General features: G+C 42.4%; 1 protein-coding gene across 2 annotated transcripts in view; it reads right to left on the reverse strand.

The window, feature by feature from the left end:
• Positions 1 to 1,190: 1,190 nt before the first annotated feature.
• The window catches only part of DNAAF11 (dynein axonemal assembly factor 11), a 61,153-nt gene continuing 38,470 nt past the window's right edge, over positions 1,191 to 23,873 (reverse strand). For both annotated transcript variants that reach the window (XM_050941033.1, XM_050941031.1), the window contains 5 exons: positions 22,672 to 22,737; positions 18,961 to 19,030; positions 17,051 to 17,146; positions 8,833 to 8,918; positions 1,191 to 1,597 (listed from right to left, as the gene is read on the reverse strand). In XM_050941033.1, the coding sequence (XP_050796990.1) occupies positions 1,414 to 1,597; positions 8,833 to 8,918; positions 17,051 to 17,146; positions 18,961 to 19,030; positions 22,672 to 22,737 (502 nt within the window). In that variant the 3' untranslated portion in view covers positions 1,191 to 1,413. The remainder of the gene's footprint in view (positions 1,598 to 8,832; positions 8,919 to 17,050; positions 17,147 to 18,960; positions 19,031 to 22,671; positions 22,738 to 23,873) is intronic.

Here is a 23,873-nt window from a genome sequence, read left to right on the forward strand (position 1 = left end):
CAGAAGCTGGTGCATGTCCACTACCCTTTGAAGGAGTGGTGAACTAATTAATAAGCTTGCATGGATCAAGAAGGTCTTAAGCAGTGTAAGATGCCCTGGGGTGCAAGACTGGGGCTAGGGGGATTTGCTGGTCTCTCCTTGTATGTAGTTCATAAGTGGCTTGGCAGAGCATTCATGTAACTTTGCTGGGTGTGCCTCCGCATGCTGATGGCTGAGTGAACAGATCCTGGAGGGGCTTGCTGTTCACTAGCATAGCAGTGTAGGAGACAGCCAGGACAGGAAAGTTAAAAGGGGCACAATGGTTCCACAGTCCAGATTGCACCCTGGAGCATATCAAAACCGTCCCTTCCATAAACTTATCAAGTGCAGCCTTGAAGCCAGTTAGAGTTTTTTGCCCACACAGCTCTTCTTGGAAGATGTTCCAGAACTTCAGTCCTCTGATGGTTAGAAACCTTTGTCTAATTTAAAGCCTAAACTCGTTGGCCAGTTTATATCTATTTGTTCTTGTATCAACACTGGAGCTTAACTTAAATAACTCCTCTCCCTCCCTGGTATTTATCCCTTTGATGTATTTGTAGAGAGCAATCATAACTCCTGTCAGTCTTCTTTTTGTTAAGCTAAACAAGCCAGGCTCTTTGAGTCTCCTTTCATAAGGTAGGTTTTCCATTTCTCTGATCCTCCTAGTAGCCCTTCTCTGCACCTGTTCCAGATTGAATTCATATTTCCTAAACATGGGAGACCAGACCTGCACACAATATTCAAGATGAGGTCTCATCAGTGCCTTTTAATGGTACTAACACTTCCCTGTCTCTATTGAAACTATCTTGCCTGATGGGTGAATGTGGTATGGCAAATGGGGGATTAATGAGAAAGGGCAGGCCCCGGCAACCTTTTCTCAGCCCCAGAATGTAGGGACATCAGGGAATATGTTTCATAACCAACTGATGGGCTTTCTTTGCTGCTGCTCTGCCCGAGAGAGATGAAAGTGGAAGAACACTTAGGGTCTTCTAAGCACCCTGTGGCTCTGCCTATGTAATCAAATGATCTTATTATTGTTACCTTTCTCTTTCTTCTCATTGATTGTCACACTCATTTGACATCTCATCTGAAGTTGGATTGTGGGTTTGTACAGTGCCAAATGTAATGGGACCCCAATACTGATCAGGACTTTCGAGACATTCCCCTATATATATAAATAATTGGAAAACAGTTTATTAGAGGTATATTGTTCCCGATATAACAAAAGGCAGCAGCAAGATAAAGCACAAGTATAACAAAAGTCAGTTTACAGTAAGAGCTGAAATAATATTTTGTAACTTCAGAAGATGCTGCTGCAAAATTTGAGTCAAGAAAAATGCTCAGGCAAACTCTGGGCCATATGAGTAACAAACAATGGAGCCCTACAGTAACATTTCATATTAAGGGTGGAACATCTTGGTTATCTTCAAAGTCAACATAACTATTCTCAGTATCTATAACCTTTTGTTGCTGCAAATTAATAGGTCCTTGCCCAGTTCGCTCTTTTTCTTGGATTATGTTTGCCACATCAGGGAATGAATATTTGCTAGGATCCACTTCTAGTTTCTCAACTCGCTCCCTGTAACAAAGGAGAACAGATGGTTATAAATAAAACTTCATTTCAACATCACATGTAGCAACAGAAATTTGGGACTGCTTCCCAAATTCTCCAATTCCCATAGAAGTCACCATGAATTTTGAGGAGGATTAAGAAATCTCACTATTGTGAATTGATTGTTAATTCAAAAGGGAGTCTCAGGGCTTGTGTACACATAGAGCACTGCAGCGGCACAGCTGCAGTGGTGAAGCTGTGCTGCTGCAGTGCTTAGTGAAGACACTCTCTATGTTGAAGAGAGGGCTTCTCCCCCTAGAAACTTCATCTCCCTGAGAAGTAGTAGCTATGTAGATGGGAGAAGCCTTCCCATTGACCTAGCGCTGTCTCCACTGGAGGTGGTTCTTCTTCAAGTAGTGTCCCTATGGGTGCTCCATTGTAGGTGACATCCCCTCGGGGGGAGCTGAAGCAATCGTCCAGGTAAGGGAAAATCATGATCCCTTGCAAGCATAAGTGGGTGACCACTACTGAGAGAACTTTGGAAAATACTCTTGGGGCCGAAGATAACCTGAAGGGGAGTACCCTGTACTGGTATTGATTTTGTCCCAAGGTGAATCTGAGAAATCGTCTGTGAGTTAATAAGACTGAGATGTGAAAATACACGTCCTGTAGGTTGAGGGCCGAAAACCAGTCTCCTTGTTCCAGTGCTGGAATGATCGTTGCTAAAGTGACCATCCTGAATTCCTAAGCTTTGACAAATTTGTTGAGAGTGCTAAGGTCTAATATGGGTCTCCAGCCCTCCTCCTTCCTGGGTATTAGAGTAGAACTCTTTGCCTCATAGCTGTTGAGGTACTGGTTCTATCCTTCTAACTGGAGGAGACAGTTTACCTCTTGACATAGTAAACTCTCATGAGAAGGCTCCCTGAAGAGGGATGGGGAATGGTGTTGTGGAGGATGCAGGGAGGTAAAATGGATAGAGTATCCATGGCGAATGATCTCCAGGCGCCATCGGTCTGATGTTATATGCTCCCAGGTGCTGCAGAACACTGCCAGACAGTGGTCAAAAGGGTGGGTAACAATGGCCAGTTGTAGCAGTTGTGGGGAGTGGTCTATCAGCACCTCAACCAACACGTCAAAACTAGTGTTTAGATGTGGAAGGCTGGGACAAGGAGGATTGCTGACCAGACAGTTTACATCTGGAGAATTTAGTTCTCTTTCTCTGTGGTTTGTATTATTGTTGAGTCAGATATTGCAAAGTGTGGTGCTTAGACTAAATTTTCTCTTTTTTCCCGTAGATCCCCAGTGAATGGCGAGTGGCCTGAGAATCCTTCAAAGTATGAAGAGAGACACCAGTTTTCTCTGCAAAGAGCTTACTGCCCTCAAAGGGAAGAAGATCTCTGACGGTTGCCTGCACCTCCTTTGGGCAACCTGACAGGTGGAGCCAAGAGGCATGTCACATCACCACTGCCATGGAGGTGGCTCTGGCTTCAATCTCAGCCATGTTGAGGAAAGACTGTAACATTTGTCTTTGCTACTAGCTGCCCTTCTTGGATGATGGCCTTAAATTGTTCACGATGTGTCTCAGGCAACTGCTCAATAAAGTTGTTCTATTTCGAGTAATTCATGTAATGGTATTTCACATAAGTGCTTGATAGCTGACTATTTGAAACTGAAATGTGGCCAAGGAGTATGCCCTCCTGCCAAACAGGCCCACATGCTTCCAGCACCTATTATAGGGAGTGGACCTCATGTGGTGTTAATGGCCACGAGAATTGACAGCATCCACCACGATGGAGTTGGGTGAAAGGTGGGAGAAGAGAAACCCTGTTTCTCTCACCGAGACATAGTACTTTTCGTCTGCTCGCTTGTAAGTCAGTGACTGATGCTGGGGACTGCCATATTGTCTCGCAGGGTCAAGATGGGCTTCATTCATAGGGAAGGCTACTTTTGAAGAGGAAGATGAGTGAAGGGTGTCCAGGAGCTTGTGGTGCATGTGCTTGACTTACTCCAGAGGTATCTGGAGACAGTCAGCCACTCTCTTTGTGATGTTCTGCAACAGGCAAAAATTATCCACCAGGGATGGTAGAAGTGGCATGACTGCCTCTGGGGAAGAGGAGGATATAGTTTTGGGGTTTGCCTCCTCCTGAACATCACCCTTACACTTCTTCAAGATTCCTTCTAGGGACGCTAAAGCCCTGGTTGCCAGGGATGAGGAAATGTCTCATGGACTCCTGGGTGGGACTAGAAGCCTGGGAGGTATGGGTGCAGTATGCAGGCCAGGGGTCCTAGTATAGCATGGAACCTGGTGGTGGTGCCCATGGATGGCCATACCAGAACAGCAGCATTGGAGCCATATGAAGATAAGCCCAGGGGCCCTGCTGGAATCAGGCATCATAGAGCTGCTTGGGAGGAGTACTCTGGTTCACTATCGGAGTCTTAACTGGAGAGAGGGTGAGCCTGGCCAGGAAGCAGGAAAGACTCCTGTGCCATGTGGAGACTCGGGTACGGAGGTCCTGGTACCGAGGAAAGGAGATTCTGGTATATCGGTTACACAGAGGTCCCTTGAGTGCTGGAAATCTGGTGGTGCTGACTGACTCAGTGCCACTGGCAATGCTGGTGGGACAGAGATCTTATCCACACTGGCTGTTCAGGTACCAGAAGAGACGTTGGTACCGATGGGACACTGCATACTGGTGGTTCCTTGGAGTGTTTGCTCCTGTCCTTTTCCTTAGGTGCCATTGACTTGGTGCCTGTGTCCATTGGGTCTGTGGGCACCATAGTCCACTGGATACCTGCCACCATAGTTTTCCTTGAGCCGTGGGTACCAGGCTTGGCCTGTCTTGGTGCTGATGGTACTGAGAATATAGACCATGCTGGGGATTGTTTACAGCTAGCTCGTAGCAGGGAATTCCCACTACTTTTTGACGTGAGAAGGGTCAGCGGCTGATTTCTTCACCCTATGAGGGCTATGGGGAAGACTCATGGCTGCATGAAAACTCTTGGCATGGGTCCAGAGAAAGTCTGAGAGCTGCCTCCATGAATATAATCTTCTGTGTCAGCTCTCTGTCCTTGTGAGACCACGGTCTATGCTGCTGGCAGAGAGTGCAGTTTTGAGGAATGTGTCCTTCTCTGAGGCAACGAATGCACCATGAGTGTGTGTCTGTGATGGGGATAGCCTCGCTGCAAGAGAGACACTTACTTCTTACACCTACAGTGGAGCACCCATAGGGACTCTACTCAAGGACAAACTTTTGTATCTGTAATTTATTTTACACTTAAAAATGACTTATCAATTAGTACAATTTGCTGGCTGCTGAGGTAGCAAAGCTTTTTAATCACAATAGGTTTCTTTTCTGGTCATATTTAGCTCAGTCATTTCACTTTAACTATTTAATATTTCATAATAATTCCCTAATTAGACTGTCCCTGGAAAGCAGAAATGAATAGAACCTATTTTTCGTAAGCAAATACATTATATTTACACTGAGTGTTCTGTGTATGTCTGTTGCTTATTATTTTTGGCAATATGGTTCTTAACGATTTTTGTGGCATGTTGGAACTTTATAGAAAACAATTGTTCAAAGCACAGTAAAAATTAGAATGCATAATACATTCATTCGATCCATGTTTTTGAAATAACGCTTAGCATAATTTGTTTTTTTCTTAATGAACACATTGATATCATTATCACTCCATCAGCAGAGATTAAGTGTTCTTCTACTTCCTTCTTTAAACCTAGCATTTAAAAAATAATTCATTCAATTAAACAGCTAATTTGTCGACATGCATAGAAATAAATCTCTTCCTTTGAATAAACATCAGTGGACTGGAGCACACTGGTTAAGAAGAAGACTGTTTTATGGATTAATCATCTGAGAATGTTCAGAAGATATGTGATGTAAATTAATTCCTATTATAACTTCATATTTAAAGGAGCACTACGTCTACATTCTGTGTGGGAGGCCTAGAGGGAGCAGGGGACGCCCTGAAAAAAAACAGAAAAACTCTAACCCATTCCCAGTAATTTGTGATTGATTCTTCTTCCAACCAGGGAGTGGGGTCGGGGCATGGGGGTTTGCCCCACTTGGCCAGGTGCTCCAGTTAGGGAGTGGGGTCGGGGCATGGGGGTTTGCCCTGCTTGGCCAGGTGCTCCAGTCATGGAGTGGGATCAGGGCATGGGGGCTTGCTCTGCTCCGCTGCCTGGTGCTACAGCTGGGGAGCATGGTCGGTGTGCAGGGGCTTGCCCCATTCCGCCCGCTGGTGATCTAGGAGTTCAAGTTCATGTACCTGGTAATAATCACTTTGTAACAGTAGCCCTGTAGTTTAAAGGCCCTGGAACAGCTCTAGGAGTCTTTACCATTCCACAGTTGAAGCTGATACAAGCACACTTGGGCTGAAAAACACCTCTCCAAATACTCAGTAAGTGGCTGGTGGTGCACAGCTCCTCTGCTACTACGAGGCCCCATCTGCAAAGCTTTCTGCCCCCTGGAATTCTTGTGCTGAAGCAGCATTTTATGGTTTCCCCTGCCCAATCTGCTCTTCTGATTAAAGAGATGGTATCATGTCAAACATGGCCCCAGATTAAGGTTTTTGTATGTTTAAAAGCAAAATGTTACTGACCCAAAGTCCAATAGAAACAGTCCCAGGATTTTCCTGAATTCCAGCAGAAACAAGCTAAATAAATCCTCCTGTGGGCTATTGAAGGAGATTCAAGGGTCTGCATGCTGGTATGTTCAAAGGTGTTTTTTTGTGGGGAAGAGGAGTTAAAACTTATTTTTGCCTTACCTCCAACCTGATCCTCTGACTCCTCCCACCGGAAGGAAAAGCTGACTCTCTAATTGCTGAAAATGTTACTTTCCCTTTAAAAATAATTGTTTTGTATAAAATCTCAGAATAGATCTTGGATAGGTAGCAGAAGGGACGATCATATTATCATGTAATCAAGATAGCAGAGTTAAAGAGTTTTTCAAACACTGTGGTCTAGCAGATTGTATGTGTGAGGAAGAATTTAGCTAAGAGTTCTGTAACCTTCAAGTGTAATTGTTGTAATGAATGCTATCCTGTAATCTAAGAGACAGCTATTCAGGATTTTTTTAACGTCTGGCTGGTTAGCTACTTGTCAGCTACAGGGGTCAAAACCTTTTCTTTTCTTGATAAGCTCTGTACATTCAAAGTATCTCTTTCCCATTTCTGTTTTGATTGTACATGTTTAGTTTGCTTCCAACAAAGTAAATCAATATCTGCTCTCAGAAAAGGCATGTTTACAAAAAGTATTGTGGGCATTTAGGAGAATATTTTCAATTGGATTGGGCCCCTTTTTGTTGGCACAACTTGTTATCCTTGTGGCACGGAGTATCTTTGGATTATCAGGTATCAGAAATTATAGAAAGGCCCCAAAATTTGCCTCCTTGCCATACCACCTACGAACCTTCTTTCACTTAATGCTGTGAGGAAAAAAGAAAGATGGTTTCCAAATAAAGAATGGCTGTACCCAGATTTACTGCAGGCCCTCAGGGATGTTCACTATAATTGTTGTTTAATGCTCTACTATGCAGGTGGAATCAAAGGAGCTAAAGAGGATCACCCATCTGTTGAAAGCTCACATGGTGCTTAGGAAGACTGGTTTGATACACTTGCAACTGAGATGACTGTGCTAGCAGGTATCTAAAGAAGGATGGTATATTTCTTCCTGAAGAAGAAACTTGACTGGTCTCCTTGAGTATCTCTAGGGTCTTATTTGTCTTTCTGCTGAAAAGATCTATTGCTTCTAAAAAGGGAAGCCCGATACACATTGGTATGGAAACTCCTGAAAGAGATTAGAAGTACTCAAGTATCAGAGGGGTAGCCGTGTTAATCTGGATCTGTAAAAGCAGCAAAGAATCCTGTGGCACCTTATAGACTAACAGACGTTTTGGAGCATGAGCTTTTGTGGGTGAATACCCACTTCATCGTCTGTTAGTCTATAAGGATGCCACAGGATTCTTTGCTGCTTTTAGAAGTACTCAGTCATCAATGATAACAGATAGTTCTAGCCACTGCCACACTATTGCCTGATTGCTAAGTGCATTGCTTGGAGCTCACAAGGAATGTCTAGACACATTTAGCTTCTCTGTAATGATTCTATCACCCACTCATTATGCATGTAATCCAAAAAAAGATGTGCCTTTGCAGCTGTGCCTCACCACTACTTCCTGATGATTAAAATATCATTGCCCTTACAATACTATTTGGCCACTGGTTCTATATGCTGGGGTCAAGAAGAGTGCCCAGGATCCATGCTGCCTCTTTTTCATAACCATTTAGAACAGAAGCTCTGTAAAATGGTTCTGCTAGTAGATTTGAACCCTTGGGTTTCTAGGTAAAGGCACTGGCTTCTTGGCTTCTAGAGCACAGCTGTCCCAGATTGGGAGGGAGTTCATTCCGTTGAGATAACTTGTACAAAAGAAAGACAGTTGAGTACTAAAGGTTTCCCCCATTATCAGCAGAAATACAGGTCAAGGGGTAAATCCAGTGCAAAATGAGATTATCATAGGGAATGCCCCAACCTCAGACTATTCAGAAACCTGGGTATGCAGGTCCATGACAGACATCCTATTTACACTATTTACACCTAGACTTTTTATCCAGATGTACCATGTTAGACCAGAATGAAACCAAGCAATAGTGAATTAAACTCAAAACAACATGTACTACAAACTAACAAGTTGTTTTTCATCTTAAAAACAAAAACTTTTAAACTGTTACCAAACACTGCTTTTATTACAACATAGAATGGGTTGGTATGATGCACTGCCTATGGTGATGGAGGGGAAAAAAAGTGATGATTGGTGCAGTAGGTCAACTGTAGCGCCTACAGAATTTTCCACTGATCATTTGGATTTGTGATATAGTCCCAAAAGTCATTGCTTTCTAGGTAGTTCTAGGTCTCGTGCTGCACAGAGTAGAGGATCTATAGAGGCAGTTCTCGATACAAGATTTTGGTTTTACTGCATTCTAGCTTAATAGTCTGAATGACAGTTGATGGAACACAACTGCTCTGTAGTAATAAGTGCTTTTTTGGCTCTGCTCTTGGAACAGATGACTTTACAAACAGCACTGGACAGGCCATTTGTCTAAAGCTTTTATGTAAAGTTTTACTTTGTACAAATCAATATTTTCATACTTTGAACGATTATATACTCATTGGGCAGCAATAGTCTGACGAGTAAATAACTAATGTGCAAAAAAAGTATAGGCTGTAAAGAAAGAAAAAACAAAGCTACCGTTTTATATTTGTCTGCAATTTGTTGCTGTCAGAAGGTTCGACCAAAGTGGGTGTTTTTCGGTTAGCCCTAATTATTTCTTGAACCTGGAATAAAAATACATAACCACAGCTGTCACAACGTATCCTGGGATTTATGTGCAAAAGCATGTAAACAATCTTTTAAATAAAGAACAGTGGAAACATGAACATTTTATGTAATATTTTTCTGACTGTCTTGAGCTTTTAACAATAGGATCTAAACCATTATAAACATTTCATCTAGATATTTACATTACCTCATTACTGTTGTATGAGTTCCTTAAAAAATAACTGATGTGAGAATGTGAATTTTGTTCACTTTTATGAGTTTTTACTTTACGCTGTGGTTCCTCTGTTGGATTTTAAAGTTTACTCATAATAAAATACACTTCATGCAGTGTTATGCAGTGCAACATACATGCACAAGAAAATTATAACCAATTTTACCTCCGTGAAATTATTATAAAACATCCATATAACAAGTCTTCTTTGTACCATGTTAGTTGCAAAGAATAGTTACTTATTCTGTAGTAACTGTGGCTCTTTGAGATGTGGTCTTTACATTTATTTTACTTCAGGTGTACATGCACCCCAAGATCTGATTCTTTTTGAATAGGAGTTTCTTTTGAGGCCACACCTGTGCCCTGAATTTCCCTCTCATTCCCTGTAGCCAAGGGAATAAAGGATGGAGTAGCTGCAATTATCCTCCAATTTCTTCACTAAATGGAATCCAGATGATATAGGCTCTATAAGAGCAGAGAAGGAGGGCATGTCATGGAATAAATGTGGACAACGCAGCTCTAAAAGAACTACAGTTACTGTAGAGTAAGTAACCCATTCTTTCTTCTTTGAGTGATTGCCCACATGTATTTCCATTTCTGGTGCCTCCCAAGCAGTGACCTCTGTCTGGAGGGGAGTGCTTAGGATCTACTGGGAATAAAGACAGCTCTGCCAAACTGAGCATTAGATTTGGAGCCACCTCCAAATAAGTAGTGCTGGGTGAAGGTATGACTTGAACTCCAGGTAGGTGCTCTACAAATCTCTAAGGTGGAGTGCCCCTTAGGAAGCTGCAGAGGCTGTTTGAGCTCTAGTAAAGTGGGTTCTAATCTACGATGGTTCCAAGTGAACTATTGCATAACAAGTTCTGAATCAGTCAGAAACCCATTCAGATAGTCTTTGGGTAGATATTGACTGACCTTGCATCCTCTCAGCAAAGGCCAGAAACGGACTAAGGAACTCCTGAATGGTTTTGTCCTGTCCAGATAGTAAGAGGACTAGACAACATCTAATGTGTGAAGCTTCACCTCCCCTTGATGAGTATGAGGCTTGGGAAAAAAAACTGGCAGATGGATGTCTTGATTCAGGTGAAAAAGTCAGAGACAACTTTAGGCAAGAACTTCAGGTGAGGCTTTTGTGTCAACTTGTCCTTCTGGAATACTGTACAAGGAGGTTCTGACATGAGGGTTTGGGTCTCTTCTATTCTTTGGGCTGAAGAGATATCCAGTAAGAGGGTTGGTTTTATAGGCAGATGACACAAAGAACATGTTGGCATAGGATCAAAAGATGGCTGATATGAATGCCAATAACACAGTGTTGAAGTTCCAGAAGGGTGGAGTCTCTCAAATTGGAAGAAAGACATGAATTAGACAATTAAGAGATGAAGCAACTGTTGGGTGTGAGAAGACTGTGTGACCTTCAATAGGAAGAGGATGAGCACAAATAGCTGCCAAGAGGACTGGACTCTTCTGGAATGGATGAAAAGTCTCAAATGCTTTTAGGCTTTAATCCAAACTAGCTGGTATTAAGGTTTCTAGTGGGAGTACATGTTTTTGTGTTCCCAAATAGAGAACTTTTCCTATTTTGCTACACAAGTCAGTCTAGTGGAATCTTTTCTAGTACAAACAAGAATGGATATAGACATTCATGGAGCAGGATCTGCCCATGGACACCAGCCAGCCAGCAACCAGGTACAGAATCTGGCCTCTGCTCTGCATTATCACAACAGGTGGCTCTGGAAGTGTGTCTGGGTGCTGTGTTGATAGATTCATCATGTCTGAATATCAAAACTGTGTGGGTCATGCAGGAGCTACCAGTATCATCATGCTGCACCATGTCTGACCTTCCTCAGGACCCTCAGTATTAGTGGAATAGGTGGGTATGCATACATGAAGTCTGATGCCTAAGGAATGAGGAAGTCATCCAACAGTGAGCCTAGGCTGGACCCTCTCAGTAGCAGAACATCTGACACTTGCTGTTCTCGTTCATGGCAAATAAGTCTATTCTTGGATACTCACTTGCAAAAGATATTCTGCAGGACACTTGTCATGGTCTGAGCATTGCCTGCTGAGTTTGTCGGCTAGGGAGCTTTGTAAGCCTGAGAGACGCAGAGTCACTATGATGAATGTACTATTTCCATAGACAGATTGCTTATTGGCAGAGTGGAGATGCCCACACCCTCCCAGCTTGCAGATGTATTAAAGCTAATGTTTAAAATCAAATTTACACAAGTGAAGAGAGAAGGTACTGTACATTTGGGGTCAGGCTTGAGTTATGAGCGATTACAAGTATTGGTGTAGTGGGGCGATGACTCACTGGTGCAGTGCCTCCTGCTGGTCATCCAGGGAATTAGTTCGCCAGCCTCCGGAGCGCCCTCTGAGGGCCGGTGTCCATCCCTGCCTCTGGCCCCCGTGTCCCTCCTGGACCCCGGTGCCTCTTTACGTTGGGGGCTGCTCCCTGGCAGTACCCCCACAGATCTGGGTCTCCCCTACCCCCTATCCCCACCCCGCCTCAGTGGCTACTGCCAGTCACCATCTAGCCCCCGTTCACTGGGGCAGATTGCAGTCTGTAATGGCCATTCATCACCAGCAAGGTGGGGTTTGGACCTGCTGCCTCTGCCTGCCCTTGCGCTGCCCTCTGCAATCCCAGTACCTTCTTTGGCCTTTAACAAGGCCTGCAGCCTGGTGGGGTCTAGCAGGGCCGGCTCCAGGTTTTCTGCCGCCCCAAGTGGAAAAAAAAGAAAAGCCGATCAGTGTCACTTCGGCGGCAGCTCAATAGCGCTACTCCATTCTTCGGTGGTGGGTCCTTCACTCCCTCTCTTCCTCTTCAGCGGCACTTCAGCAGCAGCTCAAAGAGGAATAGAGGGACTGAGGGACCCGCCACCGAATTCCTGCCAAAGACCTGGATGGGCTGCCCCAATAGTGGACGGAGTGCCGCCCCTTTGTATTGGCCGCCCCAAGCACCTGCTTCCTTAGCTGGTGCCCGGAGCTGGCCGTGGTTTCTAGGCTGGAGCTCCCCAGCTCCTCGGGCCTTCCCCCAGAGCTGCCCCATGGTACCCTTTTCTGGCCTTTAACAAGGCCTGCAGTCTCGGGGGTTTCTAGGCAAGAGCCCCCGAGCTCCTCTGGCCTTCCTCCAGCCCTGCTCCAATCTTGGTACTCTCTCAGCTTCCAGGCAGCCAGGCCCTTCCCTCTCTACTGCTAGAGAGAGACTCTGTTCCTTCTGGCCCAATGCCCTCTTATAAGCTTGGTCCTAATTACACAGGCTACAGCTGTGGCTGTTTTCCCCAGACAGCCCAGCTTTTTCCTTCTTAGCCCTCTCCCCATGCTGTTTTAAGCCCTTCAATTGTGGCACCCTGCCACAATTGGTTACAAGGTTCACAAGATACAAACTTAGTGTATAACCAGCATAGACCCAGATTGGGGTGCGGGAGTTTTTAAAGCGTCAGTGGATAAATGATCTTGAGTATGCCACCCATAGAATGTATTTAGAGTTCAAGTCAGTATTGGTGTAGCAAATAGGTACATGGGTGGGGTGCATCCCTTGGTTCATCAGGGAAGGAAGTGGGTTATTTTCCTGACTGGCAGTCTCATTTACTCATTCTAGTACTGACGGTGTCCTGTGATGTACTCAGTGATGTCTCTGGACCACCTGATGGCGTCAGACACCATAAGCTGTCTCATGAGCTGGGCATAGTGCCAACCTACTCTGCACGCTCTCTGCACCAGCTTGTTGTGGGGGTCCCATGCACCCAAGGCTCCCATGACCAGGGCGTGGATCTGGACCTCGTAGCTCTGGGCTCTCAGGGTGTCGGACAGTGGGGTGTATTTCAACACCTGCTGCAGGTCCGTGAAGCATGGGCCGATACACTGTGCATCGTAATCAAATGGCTCTGAGCTCCAGGAACTTACGTGGAGATGTACCTCCTGGGAGGACCACAGGCCTTGATTCAGAAGGTAGTCTAGATGAGTTCCCCATTTGAGAGAAGAAGTGTCTGTCACCAATAGCTTGGTAGGTAGGGGTGCGGAGAATGGTACTTCACCGCACGTGTAGAGTATCCTTTTAGCAGTTCAACTAAGAGAGGACTTCATATAGAACTTCAATCATCATATCTATGTGGTGTCTTTTGGGTAAAAACACTGATCTCAACCACCCATGCATGCAGCATAGATAAAATAGGGTAAACTACTTCACATAGTTGCAGGAGGCCAGATGATGCATGAGTCTGGGCACGTTCTGACTGATATCTTTGGGTGTACTTGAAGTGGATGGTCACCCTAGGAGAAGTGATTTTTCTTTTCTCTCTTCTTAGGAGATAGTGTTGAGACAGGTGGGATTCTCTTGATGACAAATGAGCCCTGAAGATCAGAGTGGACCCATGGTGTACCAAAGCACTCACAGAGACAGTCAGGTCCTGTCTGTCAGTCTTTTCCCCCTTGGGCTCAGAGGATGCCCTCACAGATCTCTTCAAGTGGACGAATTTTAGGCAGGATTCCCTCACTTTTTGTGCCCTCTTTGAAAAAACAACATATCAAGCACTTATCTGGAATATGTGCTTCACTGAGAGAGAAGAGGTACTCTGAGCATTCATCGTCAACGGGAATAGTTGCCTCACAGGAGAGACAGGATTTGAATGCTAGGGCTTTCGACTCTGCCATGTCCACCAGGGTCAAGTACAAAAGGCACTCCCAAAGTTGAAGAGCTTGTCTTCTTTTCATTCTTTTTGGCCAACCAGCTTAACTAAGCTAAACTAACTTTACTATGGAACACGCCTAACAACCAGAGAAAACACAAACAATCACACATTGGGCAGAGTTGTGGAGTCTGTTGGGGTTCTGTTTCACTGACACGGGTGGTAAGAAAGACATGGAGGGAAGTCCGGCCACTCGGCCCTTTGTGCCCTCAGCTATGAAGAGTGAGTGTTCAGAACAAAGGCATGGTCCCAATGGACACTGTTATTCAAAAAGAATCCAATCTTGCATGCATGTGGCACATGTGCACCAGTTGTGGAATACATGTGTACAATAACTTGAAGAAAAATATGATGTTTTTAAATAACCATATACAAAATAATTTGTAACTACTGTACTTGATCAACACAGATTCTGCAAAAGGAGATTTCTGTTCATTGCTATTGCTATTATTTGGACTATTCAGACAGCCAGAGGACTTTGCAAGAGAATAGAAAGAGAGCTATTTTAATAACATTGTTCAGAGGAATCTAGAAAAGGAACTGCTAAGTACCAGCTGAAAATATGCTGAAAACTATTATCCTTGCTGCAAGAAAAGCAAGGATATTAATTCTCAGAATTAACAGCAATGTGACTGGAAACATAAAATGCTTTTTTTTTTTACTTCATGTGGAATTTATTCTCTCCAAAATCTGAGTTACACCAAGGTCACAGAGGAGCAAGACAAAGGCTCATTTATTTTTGCTTTTAAAAGAACTGAAAGCTATGAACAGAATGGAGGATGATGAGTGTTGAAAGTGTTGGGGCCTGATTTAAAGAGTATTGAAGCCAATGAAGAGATTCTCATTGATTTCAATGGCTTTGGATCAGGTCACTACTGAGAAGTGATTGGCCTTTCCAGAGTATTACAGAAAGCCTACAGGGAGGAAGCCTATTTATTTAGATTATATAATATTCTTTAAATTTCACTAACATCAAAAATTTGCTAACTCATTTATCTAGATGCAAATCATTTTCTTCTGGGAATAACTGTAAATCTAGAATACAAAGGTTAAACATAGCAGGATAATTATTAGGCTTGCCTTATCACTGACACATCCTGAGAGAACTCTGCATGAGCTCTCAGTCATCTTTACTCTGGTAATGCATATTAAGCCTGATATTATCAAATGAATACTCACAAGTAACGCTGATGATCTCAGCTATACTAGCCTAAATGAGCCTAGTTGGTGGTCTCCATAATGTTGCTAACCTTTATTAATTATGCTTTTTAACACCCGAAGAAGCCCAGAGATACCTTCATGGGGTATATCTCCATAGTGTCAGTAGGACTCCTGCAATTCTGGAAAATGGTCTACATCTCCGCTAAATAAGTCATGTGCTTTGCCACATGTGCCTAGGGATGAGGAATGGAATCTGTCACTGGGTATAGGCAGGAGATGGGCAGGAGAAGCCAATGTACGCTGCTGCTCCTATCATACATGCATTTTCAGACCAGTGGATCCATGCAGTTTCTGGACCCACTGGCAACAGGGGTCAGCATGTTCTGCTCTTGTCTCACACATACACCACTGTGGGTGGACAAATGCATAAGCATGGCACAGAAATGTGGAGGGGGCTGTGCAGCTTCCCTGTTCCCTAATCCTCTTTTCAGCAGACTTCCTCGTTGTTCATGATTCTGCTGTGATCTGGCAGATTGGATTCCACCCTTAATAACCAAGGAACTTAGTAAATCTGACCCCTCATCTAAATAACTTAGCTAAAACACAAAGTTAACTATAGGGTAAATACAATTCAAATCATGACACTAAGGAGGGAATATTTACTTAGCGTATGAAGGACTGGCTTTCTTGGCAGGTAATTTTAGACAGGATATTTGAGTATATTTAGAGACTATCTGGGATATTGTACATTTTAATATATTGTAAGGACACTAAGAGCATAGGCATCTATTAGTATTTTAAAAAATTGAAAGGATAAACAAATATCTATGCAAGATTCATTCCATTCAAACAAACATTCAGAAGGTGCATCAATAAAGATGCCTAATGTCAGAGCCTATGTTTCAAAGAAATCAGTTTAAGAAAAGCACAAATTTAGCAGGCTTACATCTAAGTGAATTTTGATCATTACCAAGATGTGAATCTTGATCAAGCGAGTGAAATCATAGGCATACTTCCAGCTACTGGTGAAGTTGCAAGCTTGTTGTTAGAGCTACAGTATATGAGTTAATGAAAGGCTCTCCAGGCAGGGGAGAACAGATTGTGTGCAACTTGAGGGGAAAAGACTAGATATAAGACACAGAACTAGAGTAAAGGAAATAAAAATTTAAAAATAACTGTGTTAGAATAAAAGACATTTAAAAAAAAATACTGTTCCTATCTTATGGCTACCTCCGTAGATTATGGTCACTGAAAGAATTTTAAATATGGGGCCAGATCCTCATCCCCGAGTTGTATCCCCTGAGCAATTAATCATGGTGCAAAGGGAAAGGGAAAACTGCCCCAGTTGGACAGCTGGGGATTCCTCTTGCATAAGAGGAATGCCCAGGACAATGAACAGCTGGCATAGCCAGTTCGAACACTACCTTTCAATGGTTGCACAGCATAAGAGCATGTCATAGGATGCATAGGGTACGGCCAGAGCACCTGGTTCTCCAGTAATCCTTCAATCCTGGCTATGGTAAGTCACAGCAGCTTCAAGCCTGCTCTAATTTATGCTAAAAGGATAGGGGAGCACAAAAAAGTTACTCTGCATCTTCCCAACAGTACTGTGTCAAAAAAAGCTTGGCTGGACCAGCATACCTGGGCCGTAATGTAGTCTGCATCATATATACGTGAAGCATGCATATGTTTTAAAGTATTTTTCTCATTTCACTCATTTTAGAGTTGTAAGTAGACTTGTCTAGTCATAGTCAGTTTAAATTTTCTAGTTCTCATGAGCTATCACAATTCTTCTCTGTTTGGAGTGCAAATTCTTCATGAAATATTTAAATACTAAATACTGCAGTTTGCTTTAAAATGAATAATACAGTTAAACAGTTCTAATAGGATTATTTTTTGTGAAAGAAAGAAAGAATAAAGCTCTTTCTAATAGATATGAGTTCTGACAGTAAATGTTGATCTGATATCATTAGTTAGTAACATATTTCAGGTACGATCTATAAATGTTTCTCAAAGTACTGTTGATATACAAGTAGCTTTGTATGGTGTCTGCCCAAAGGAATGTACATACCTTCGGCATGCTGATAACTAAATGTCCAGTTGTCTGAGATCTTTTAGCAGAGCTGCTATCTGGCTTCACCTCTGCAGGAAGCACAAGTTGAAACGGCTAAAGGAAAATAGGAAAGAATATATCCTATTAAAATATTTTTTTATCCAGATAGAAAGCATACGGAAATACCATTAACATATACTATGACCTGAAGGGTAGGATAGGTCTGAATCATGTATTGTATTTTAATACTAATTCAAATAACTGATTTGTGTGTTAAACAACCTTCATTTACATTATATGGGAGGTGTATGTAATATATATAATATGCACGCTTGAATTGCTGTAATAGAAAAGTGACACTTTTAAAGAAAGATATGAAATGATGTTTGAGTTATACTAGCAATTAAATGAGAAAGAGAATCTATTTCAGAGAAAGTAATTTTGAAATTTGTGCTTATGCAATTGGTATAATTATAAATAGGGATTCTGGTTTTCAATTTAAATTGAAAAACAAAAAAATCACCAAAAATGACAGAAAATGGAAGGTCTCTTAAAAGGCGCTTTCAGCAGAATACACATCCAGTTCTTTCTGTCCTCTGTAAACTACAAATTGTAGGTCTAATTCTAGTCTCACTCAGGAGCAGCGCCAGGGTTTTTGGCACCCTAGGTGGGGGTCCTTCTGCGCTCCCAGTCGTCGTTGTCAATTCTGCAGCAGGGGGATCCTTCCGCGCTCCCGGTCTTCGAGGCACTTCAGCGGCGGGTCCCGGAGCGAGTGAAGGACCCGCCACAGAATTGCCGCCGAAGACCCGGAGTGCGGAAGGACCTCCCCGCCGCCGAATTGCCACTGAGAGCAGCAAAATGCTGCCCTTCCAAATCCTGGTGCTTTAGGCGACCACCTAGGTCACCTAAATGGAAGAGCCGGCCCTGGTCTCACTTTACTTGGTATCAGGGCCGGCTCTAGCCATTTCGCTGCCCCAAGCACGGCGGCACACCACGGGGGGCGCTCTGCTGCTCGCCAGTCCTGCGGCTCCGGTGGACCTCCCGCAGGCATCCCTGCGGAGGGTCCGCCGGTCTCGCAGCTCCGGTGGACCTCCTGCAGGCGTGCCTGCGGATGCTCCACCGGAGCCGCGGGAGCAGCGGACCCTCCACAGGGACGCCTGCGGGAGGTCCACCGGAGCTGCCTGCCGCCCTCCCAGCAACTGAAAGAGCGCCCCTTGCGGCATGCCGCCCCAAGCACGCGCTTGGCACGCTGGTGCCTGGAGCCGGCCCTGCTTGGTATAAACAAGCAGTATCTCTACTGAAGTGAAGTTACTCTGGTGTAAAAAAGTTGTGAGGAGAATCCAGTATATTTCACTGTCCATACCTCCCCAGTTCTCTTCTTGGTCACAAATAGTATCAGTGTGGTAAGTGGCTTTTTTCTGTGTGGTTACACACCACTTGGAGTAATATATTTAAAAAAGGGTTTGTGAGTACTTTTGAACTTTTATGTTTATTTCCTAACCGAATGACACTATTGATTTCTATTCAGACTTACGTGGTTACCAATCAGTTAGACCTATGCCTTTTTTTTTCTCTTTTGGTGTGACATTACAAGCCAGTAAGGCCCAAATACTCAAAGGTACTTAGGTGCCTAAGTTACACTGAAATTAACTGATTGATTTCAATGGGAGTTACGTACCTATACAACTTTGAGTATCTGAGTGTCCATTGAATTCAATGGCAAGATTCCAATTAACTTTACCAAGCACTGGATAAGTTCCTAAGAGTCTAGTCTTGCTTCTGTTGATCTAAGTAAGAGCTTTGCCATGATTTCAATGGGAAAAGATTTAGGCCCTACAATAGCCAAAAGTAAACCCAGAAAATGAGTAACAACAGACATGAAAAGTGGAATTCTCAATTTTAAATGAAAGTAATAAGAAAATACAAACCTTATCCTTCACCATTATGCGGAGGTAAGTTGGCTGGACATCAACATCAATTAGAGAGCTGTCCAGATGTCTTCAGAATTAAATAAAAGTGAATTTCGTTTAAGTAAGTTAATATCATTGTTCAGGAGAAAGCAGTTAAGACTATGCAACTCATTAATTATGGGTATGCAATTTGAAAAAATTCCATTTGATTACTCTAATGTAATTAAGTTATGTGAGAGAATTAGGGCTGTCAAGCAATTAAAAAAATTAATTGTGATTAATTGCGTGATTAAAAATTAAGCATGATTAATCGTACAATTAATCACTCTGTTAAACAATAACAGAATACCATTTATTTAAATATTTTATAATAATAATAATATAATAACTGAAGACATACCAATCTCCTAGAACTGGAAGGGACCTTGAAAGGTCATTGAGTCCAGCTCCCTGCCTTCGCTAGCAGGACCAATTTTTGCCCCAGATCCCTAAGTGATCCCCTCAAGGACTGAACTCACAACGCTGAGTTTAGCAGGCCAATGCTCAAACCACTGAGCTATACCTCCCCCACATTTTTGGATGTTTTCTACATTTTCAAATGTGTTGATTTCAATTACAACACAGATTACAAGGTGAACAGTGCTCACTTTTTATTTATTTTTATTACAAATATTTGCACTAGAAAAAAGAAAATAGTATTTTTCAATTTACCTAATACAAGTGCTGTACTGCAATCACTTTATCATGAAAGTTGAACTTACAAATGTAGAATTATGTACCAACCCCCCCGCATTTAAAAATAAACCAGTGTAAAACTTTAGAGCCTACAAGTCCACTCAGTCCTACTTCTTATTCTACCAATCGCTTAGACAAACAAGTTTGTTTACATTTGCAGGAGGTAACACTGCCCACTTCTCATTTACAGTGTCACCTGAAAGTGAGAACAGGTATTCATACTGCAATGTTGTAGCCAGTGTTGCAAGATATTTACGTGCCAGATGCGCTAAAGATTCATATGTCCCTTCATAACTCAACCACCATTTCAGAGGACATGTGTCCCTGCTGACAACAGGTTCCGCTTGATAATGATCCAAAGCAGTGCGGACCGACGCATGTTCATTTTCATCATCTGAGTCAGATGCCATCAGCAGAAGGTTGATTTTTTTCTTATTTGGTGGTTCGGGTTCTGTAATTTCCGCATAAGAGTGTTGCTCTTTAAAGACTTCTCAAAGCATGCTCCACACCTCATCCCTCTCAGACTTTGGAAGGCACTTCAGATTCTTAAATCTTGGGTTGAATGCTGTAGCCATCTTTAGAAATCTCACATTGGTACTTTCTTTGCATTTTGTCAAATCTGCAATGAAAATGTTCTTAAATCGAACAACGTGCTGGTCGTCATTTGAGACTGCCATAACATAAAATACATGGTAGAATTCAGAGCAGGAGACATACAATTCTCCCCCAAGGAGTTCAGTCACAAACTTAATTAACACATTTTTTTAAGGAGCATCATCAACATAGAAGCATGTCCTCTGGAACAATGGATGAAGCATGAAGACGCATATGAATCTTTAGAGCATCTGGCATGTAAATATCTTACGACGTGAACTACAACAGTGCCATGCTAACACCCGTTCTCATTTTCAGGTGATATTGTAAATATGAAGCAGGCAGCATTATCTCTCGTAAATGTAAACAAAGTTGTTTCTCTTAGCGATTGGCTGAACAAGAAGTAGGACTGAGTGGACTTGTAGGCACTAAAGTTTTATATTCTTTTGTTTTTGAGTTAAAAAAATCTACATTTGTAAGTTGCACTTTCACGATAGAGATTGCACTACAGTACTTGTATGAAGTGAATTGAAAAATACTATTTCTTTTGTTTATCATTTTTACAGTGCACATATTTTAATAAAAATAATAATATAAAGTGAGCACTATATATTTTGTATTCTATGTTGTAAATTGAAATCAAATATTTGAAAATGTAGAAAAACATCCAAAATATTTAATAACTTTCAATTGGTATTCTATTGTTTAAAAGTATGATTAAAACTGCAATAATCATGATTAATTTTTAATTGCAATTAATTTATTTGAGTTAATAGCATGAGTTAACTGTGATTAATCAACAGCCCTAGAGAGAATCTTAGAATTTAAGCTCTTTGGGACTGGGACTGTGTTTTTACAGTGGCCAGCACAGTGGGGCCCAGATTATTATTTAGACATTGGATTGTTATAGCAATACAAATAATAAACAATAATTGTTCTAATGAGACATTTCAATTAAAGTGTGCTATTATCAACAGGACGAAAAACTGAACCCATACTTGGTAAGGCAGTTCCCATCTTTTCATGTACTGTTATATATATCTTCCTACTGTATTTTCCAGTCCATGCATCTGATGAAGTGGGTTTTAGCCCATGAAAGCTTATACCCAAATAAATGTGTTATTCTATAAGGTGCCACAAGTACTCCTCGCTGTTTTGCTGACACAGACTAACACGGCTACCACTCTGAAACCTGTCACCATGCAAGGTTAATATAATTATCCCAATTTTACAGACTGGGAAACTGAGGCATTGGGAGGTAAAGTGACTTGCCTAAAGTCACCCAGCAAGCCAGTGGGCAAGCTCACAATACAACCCAGATCTCTTGAGTCCCAGTCTAGTGTTCTATCCACTAGGCTACACTGACTCCCATATGAAGAATAACTTTTTACATTCGATTTTCAGGAACTCAGTGAACTGTAATGGCCTACATCAACACTAGATGCAGCATTTTTGTATTTCAATATTGTTGAATAAGGTTTGTAAGCTGTAAAGAATCTACTTTGATTAACGTCTGCTATTGACCAAGCAATCTATACACTCTTCAGCCCATCACTGAAGGTACAATGTATCACTTTCTCTTCTTCCTTCTGTTATAACTTCTTTACTTCTTGGCTAACTTTTTCAAATTTTGTGACGTTTGCAATCCTCACTGAAGAGCATATACTATTACATACCAGTTTCAAAGTCTTATTGTTGTCAACACTTGAACAGCGTTTCCACAGCTTATAACAAAGTCATATTCTGATAATTCAGAAATACCAGAGTATAAGGGGGAAAAGCCCTCCAATACAACAAGAGAGTTTTATAGAGTCCAAGGCCAGGAGGGACCATTGTGATCATTTGATCATCTAGTCTGACCTCCTATATAACACAGACCATAGAACTTCCTCAAAATAATTCCTAGAAGATATCTTGGTTCAATGTTGTATAACCAATAACTGCACAAGCTTTACTCTACTGAGTGGTCACATGGACCAAAATTCTTCCACTGCAGTGCAGAGGGAAGCGATCATGAACAGAAGAGCTAAAGAGTAGGGGTTTTGCGGGGTGGGGGGGGGGTGAGGAAGGCAGGGGAGATTTTGCATAACTCTAAATAGGTTGGTGCTGAAGGAACTCCTGTTGTGGACTCAGGAAAGGACCACTGGAACTGTGCTTACATGGATCCAACAGCATAGAACACCTATAAAAGGAATCTACAGGATAATGGCTATTCAAGATATGAAGGACCCCATCACCTGCCCACAGGTTTGGGGGTGGATTCTATTCCTTCCATTCCCCCCTTGCTCTGTTCCCTTCACAAAGTCCTAGTGTGTGGGGAAGGGTGAATTTTGAATACTGCATATCAGCGTATGATAGCAATGACAATTGCTTCCAAATATCAGGATAATAAATGCTGACCTATAAACAGCAAGATCCAGGATGAACTGGTTGTTTTCCTCATCATCTTTCAAAAAGAAATGAAGCCTAGTAACAATGATAAAAAAATACATCTTCAGAATAAATACAACTGATTTGTGTGAGCATACAGTTCCACAACTTTACATTCAACTGCTAGCATTTTTTAGATCAATACCGACATAATTTAGAAGATACTTCATATGTTTTTTTAGCATCATCTACAGCTTCTCTACATGAATGGGTACACTACTGATGTTTGAACTGGGTTCTGTTTTATTTTTCGGGGGGATTTTTTCTTCTTAACTGAAAACCTAATTAAAAGTAGAGTACACGGTCAGTTTCATTAAAATCCAGCTGTCACTGCAGGAACAGAGACATCTGCTGGTGAAAACTTTTCTGGTGCAAAAAATGTGGGTATATCTGTGGCTTCATCTACACTATGAGCTGGGAGTGTAATTCCTCTGCTCCTGTACATACGCTTGAACTAGCTTGATGGCAGTGTAGCCACAGTGGCATGCGTAGTGGCAGCAGAGGCATGGCTTAGGGTGCTGAGCACAAACCCACGTGAAACTGTTGGGTACATACATGGCACAACTAAGCTGTGCCTCTGCTGCTACTAGCCATGATACTGCAGCTATGCTTCTATTTAGACTCATGCTAGCTCGGATACACTGGGTTTCAGATAATTGATGGGGAAAATTCAGCTCTTAGAAGTTTTAATAAATGGGTCTCTCAACTATAAAATGTATGTGCCAGTAATATTTGTTACTTGTTAGTCCTCTCTATTTCAGTACAGTCAGACTGAGGCGACTTTATGCAGCAGCCATGCAGAAGCCATGGTGGGGAGGGAAAGTGCATTCCAAGTGCCTTGCTGTAAATGTATCTCCTATGTTCTCTTTTGGGTACCATTCACTACCAGGGGTGCAATGAGTACCGGAACTGTCACAGGCCCTGGTGTATACCATGCAATATGGGGGTGGAAGCTCTTTGTGTGCTTTCCATGCACCTGTGCAACTGCCTTTCATAATATGGCCCTATATACGTAAATCCACTGACTAAATTCCAATGCAGAAGACCTGTATGAATAGTACATCTCTAGTAACTATCAACAGTGCAAAACTCTGGGGCAGCATTATTTCTAAAGGAATAATGCTGGACCTTTATTCTAAATGTCTGTACCTCTCAGAACCATAATTCAGTAC

Source organism: Gopherus flavomarginatus, chromosome 2, assembly GCF_025201925.1.
Source record: "Gopherus flavomarginatus isolate rGopFla2 chromosome 2, rGopFla2.mat.asm, whole genome shotgun sequence".
NCBI lineage: Eukaryota > Metazoa > Chordata > Testudines > Testudinidae > Gopherus > Gopherus flavomarginatus.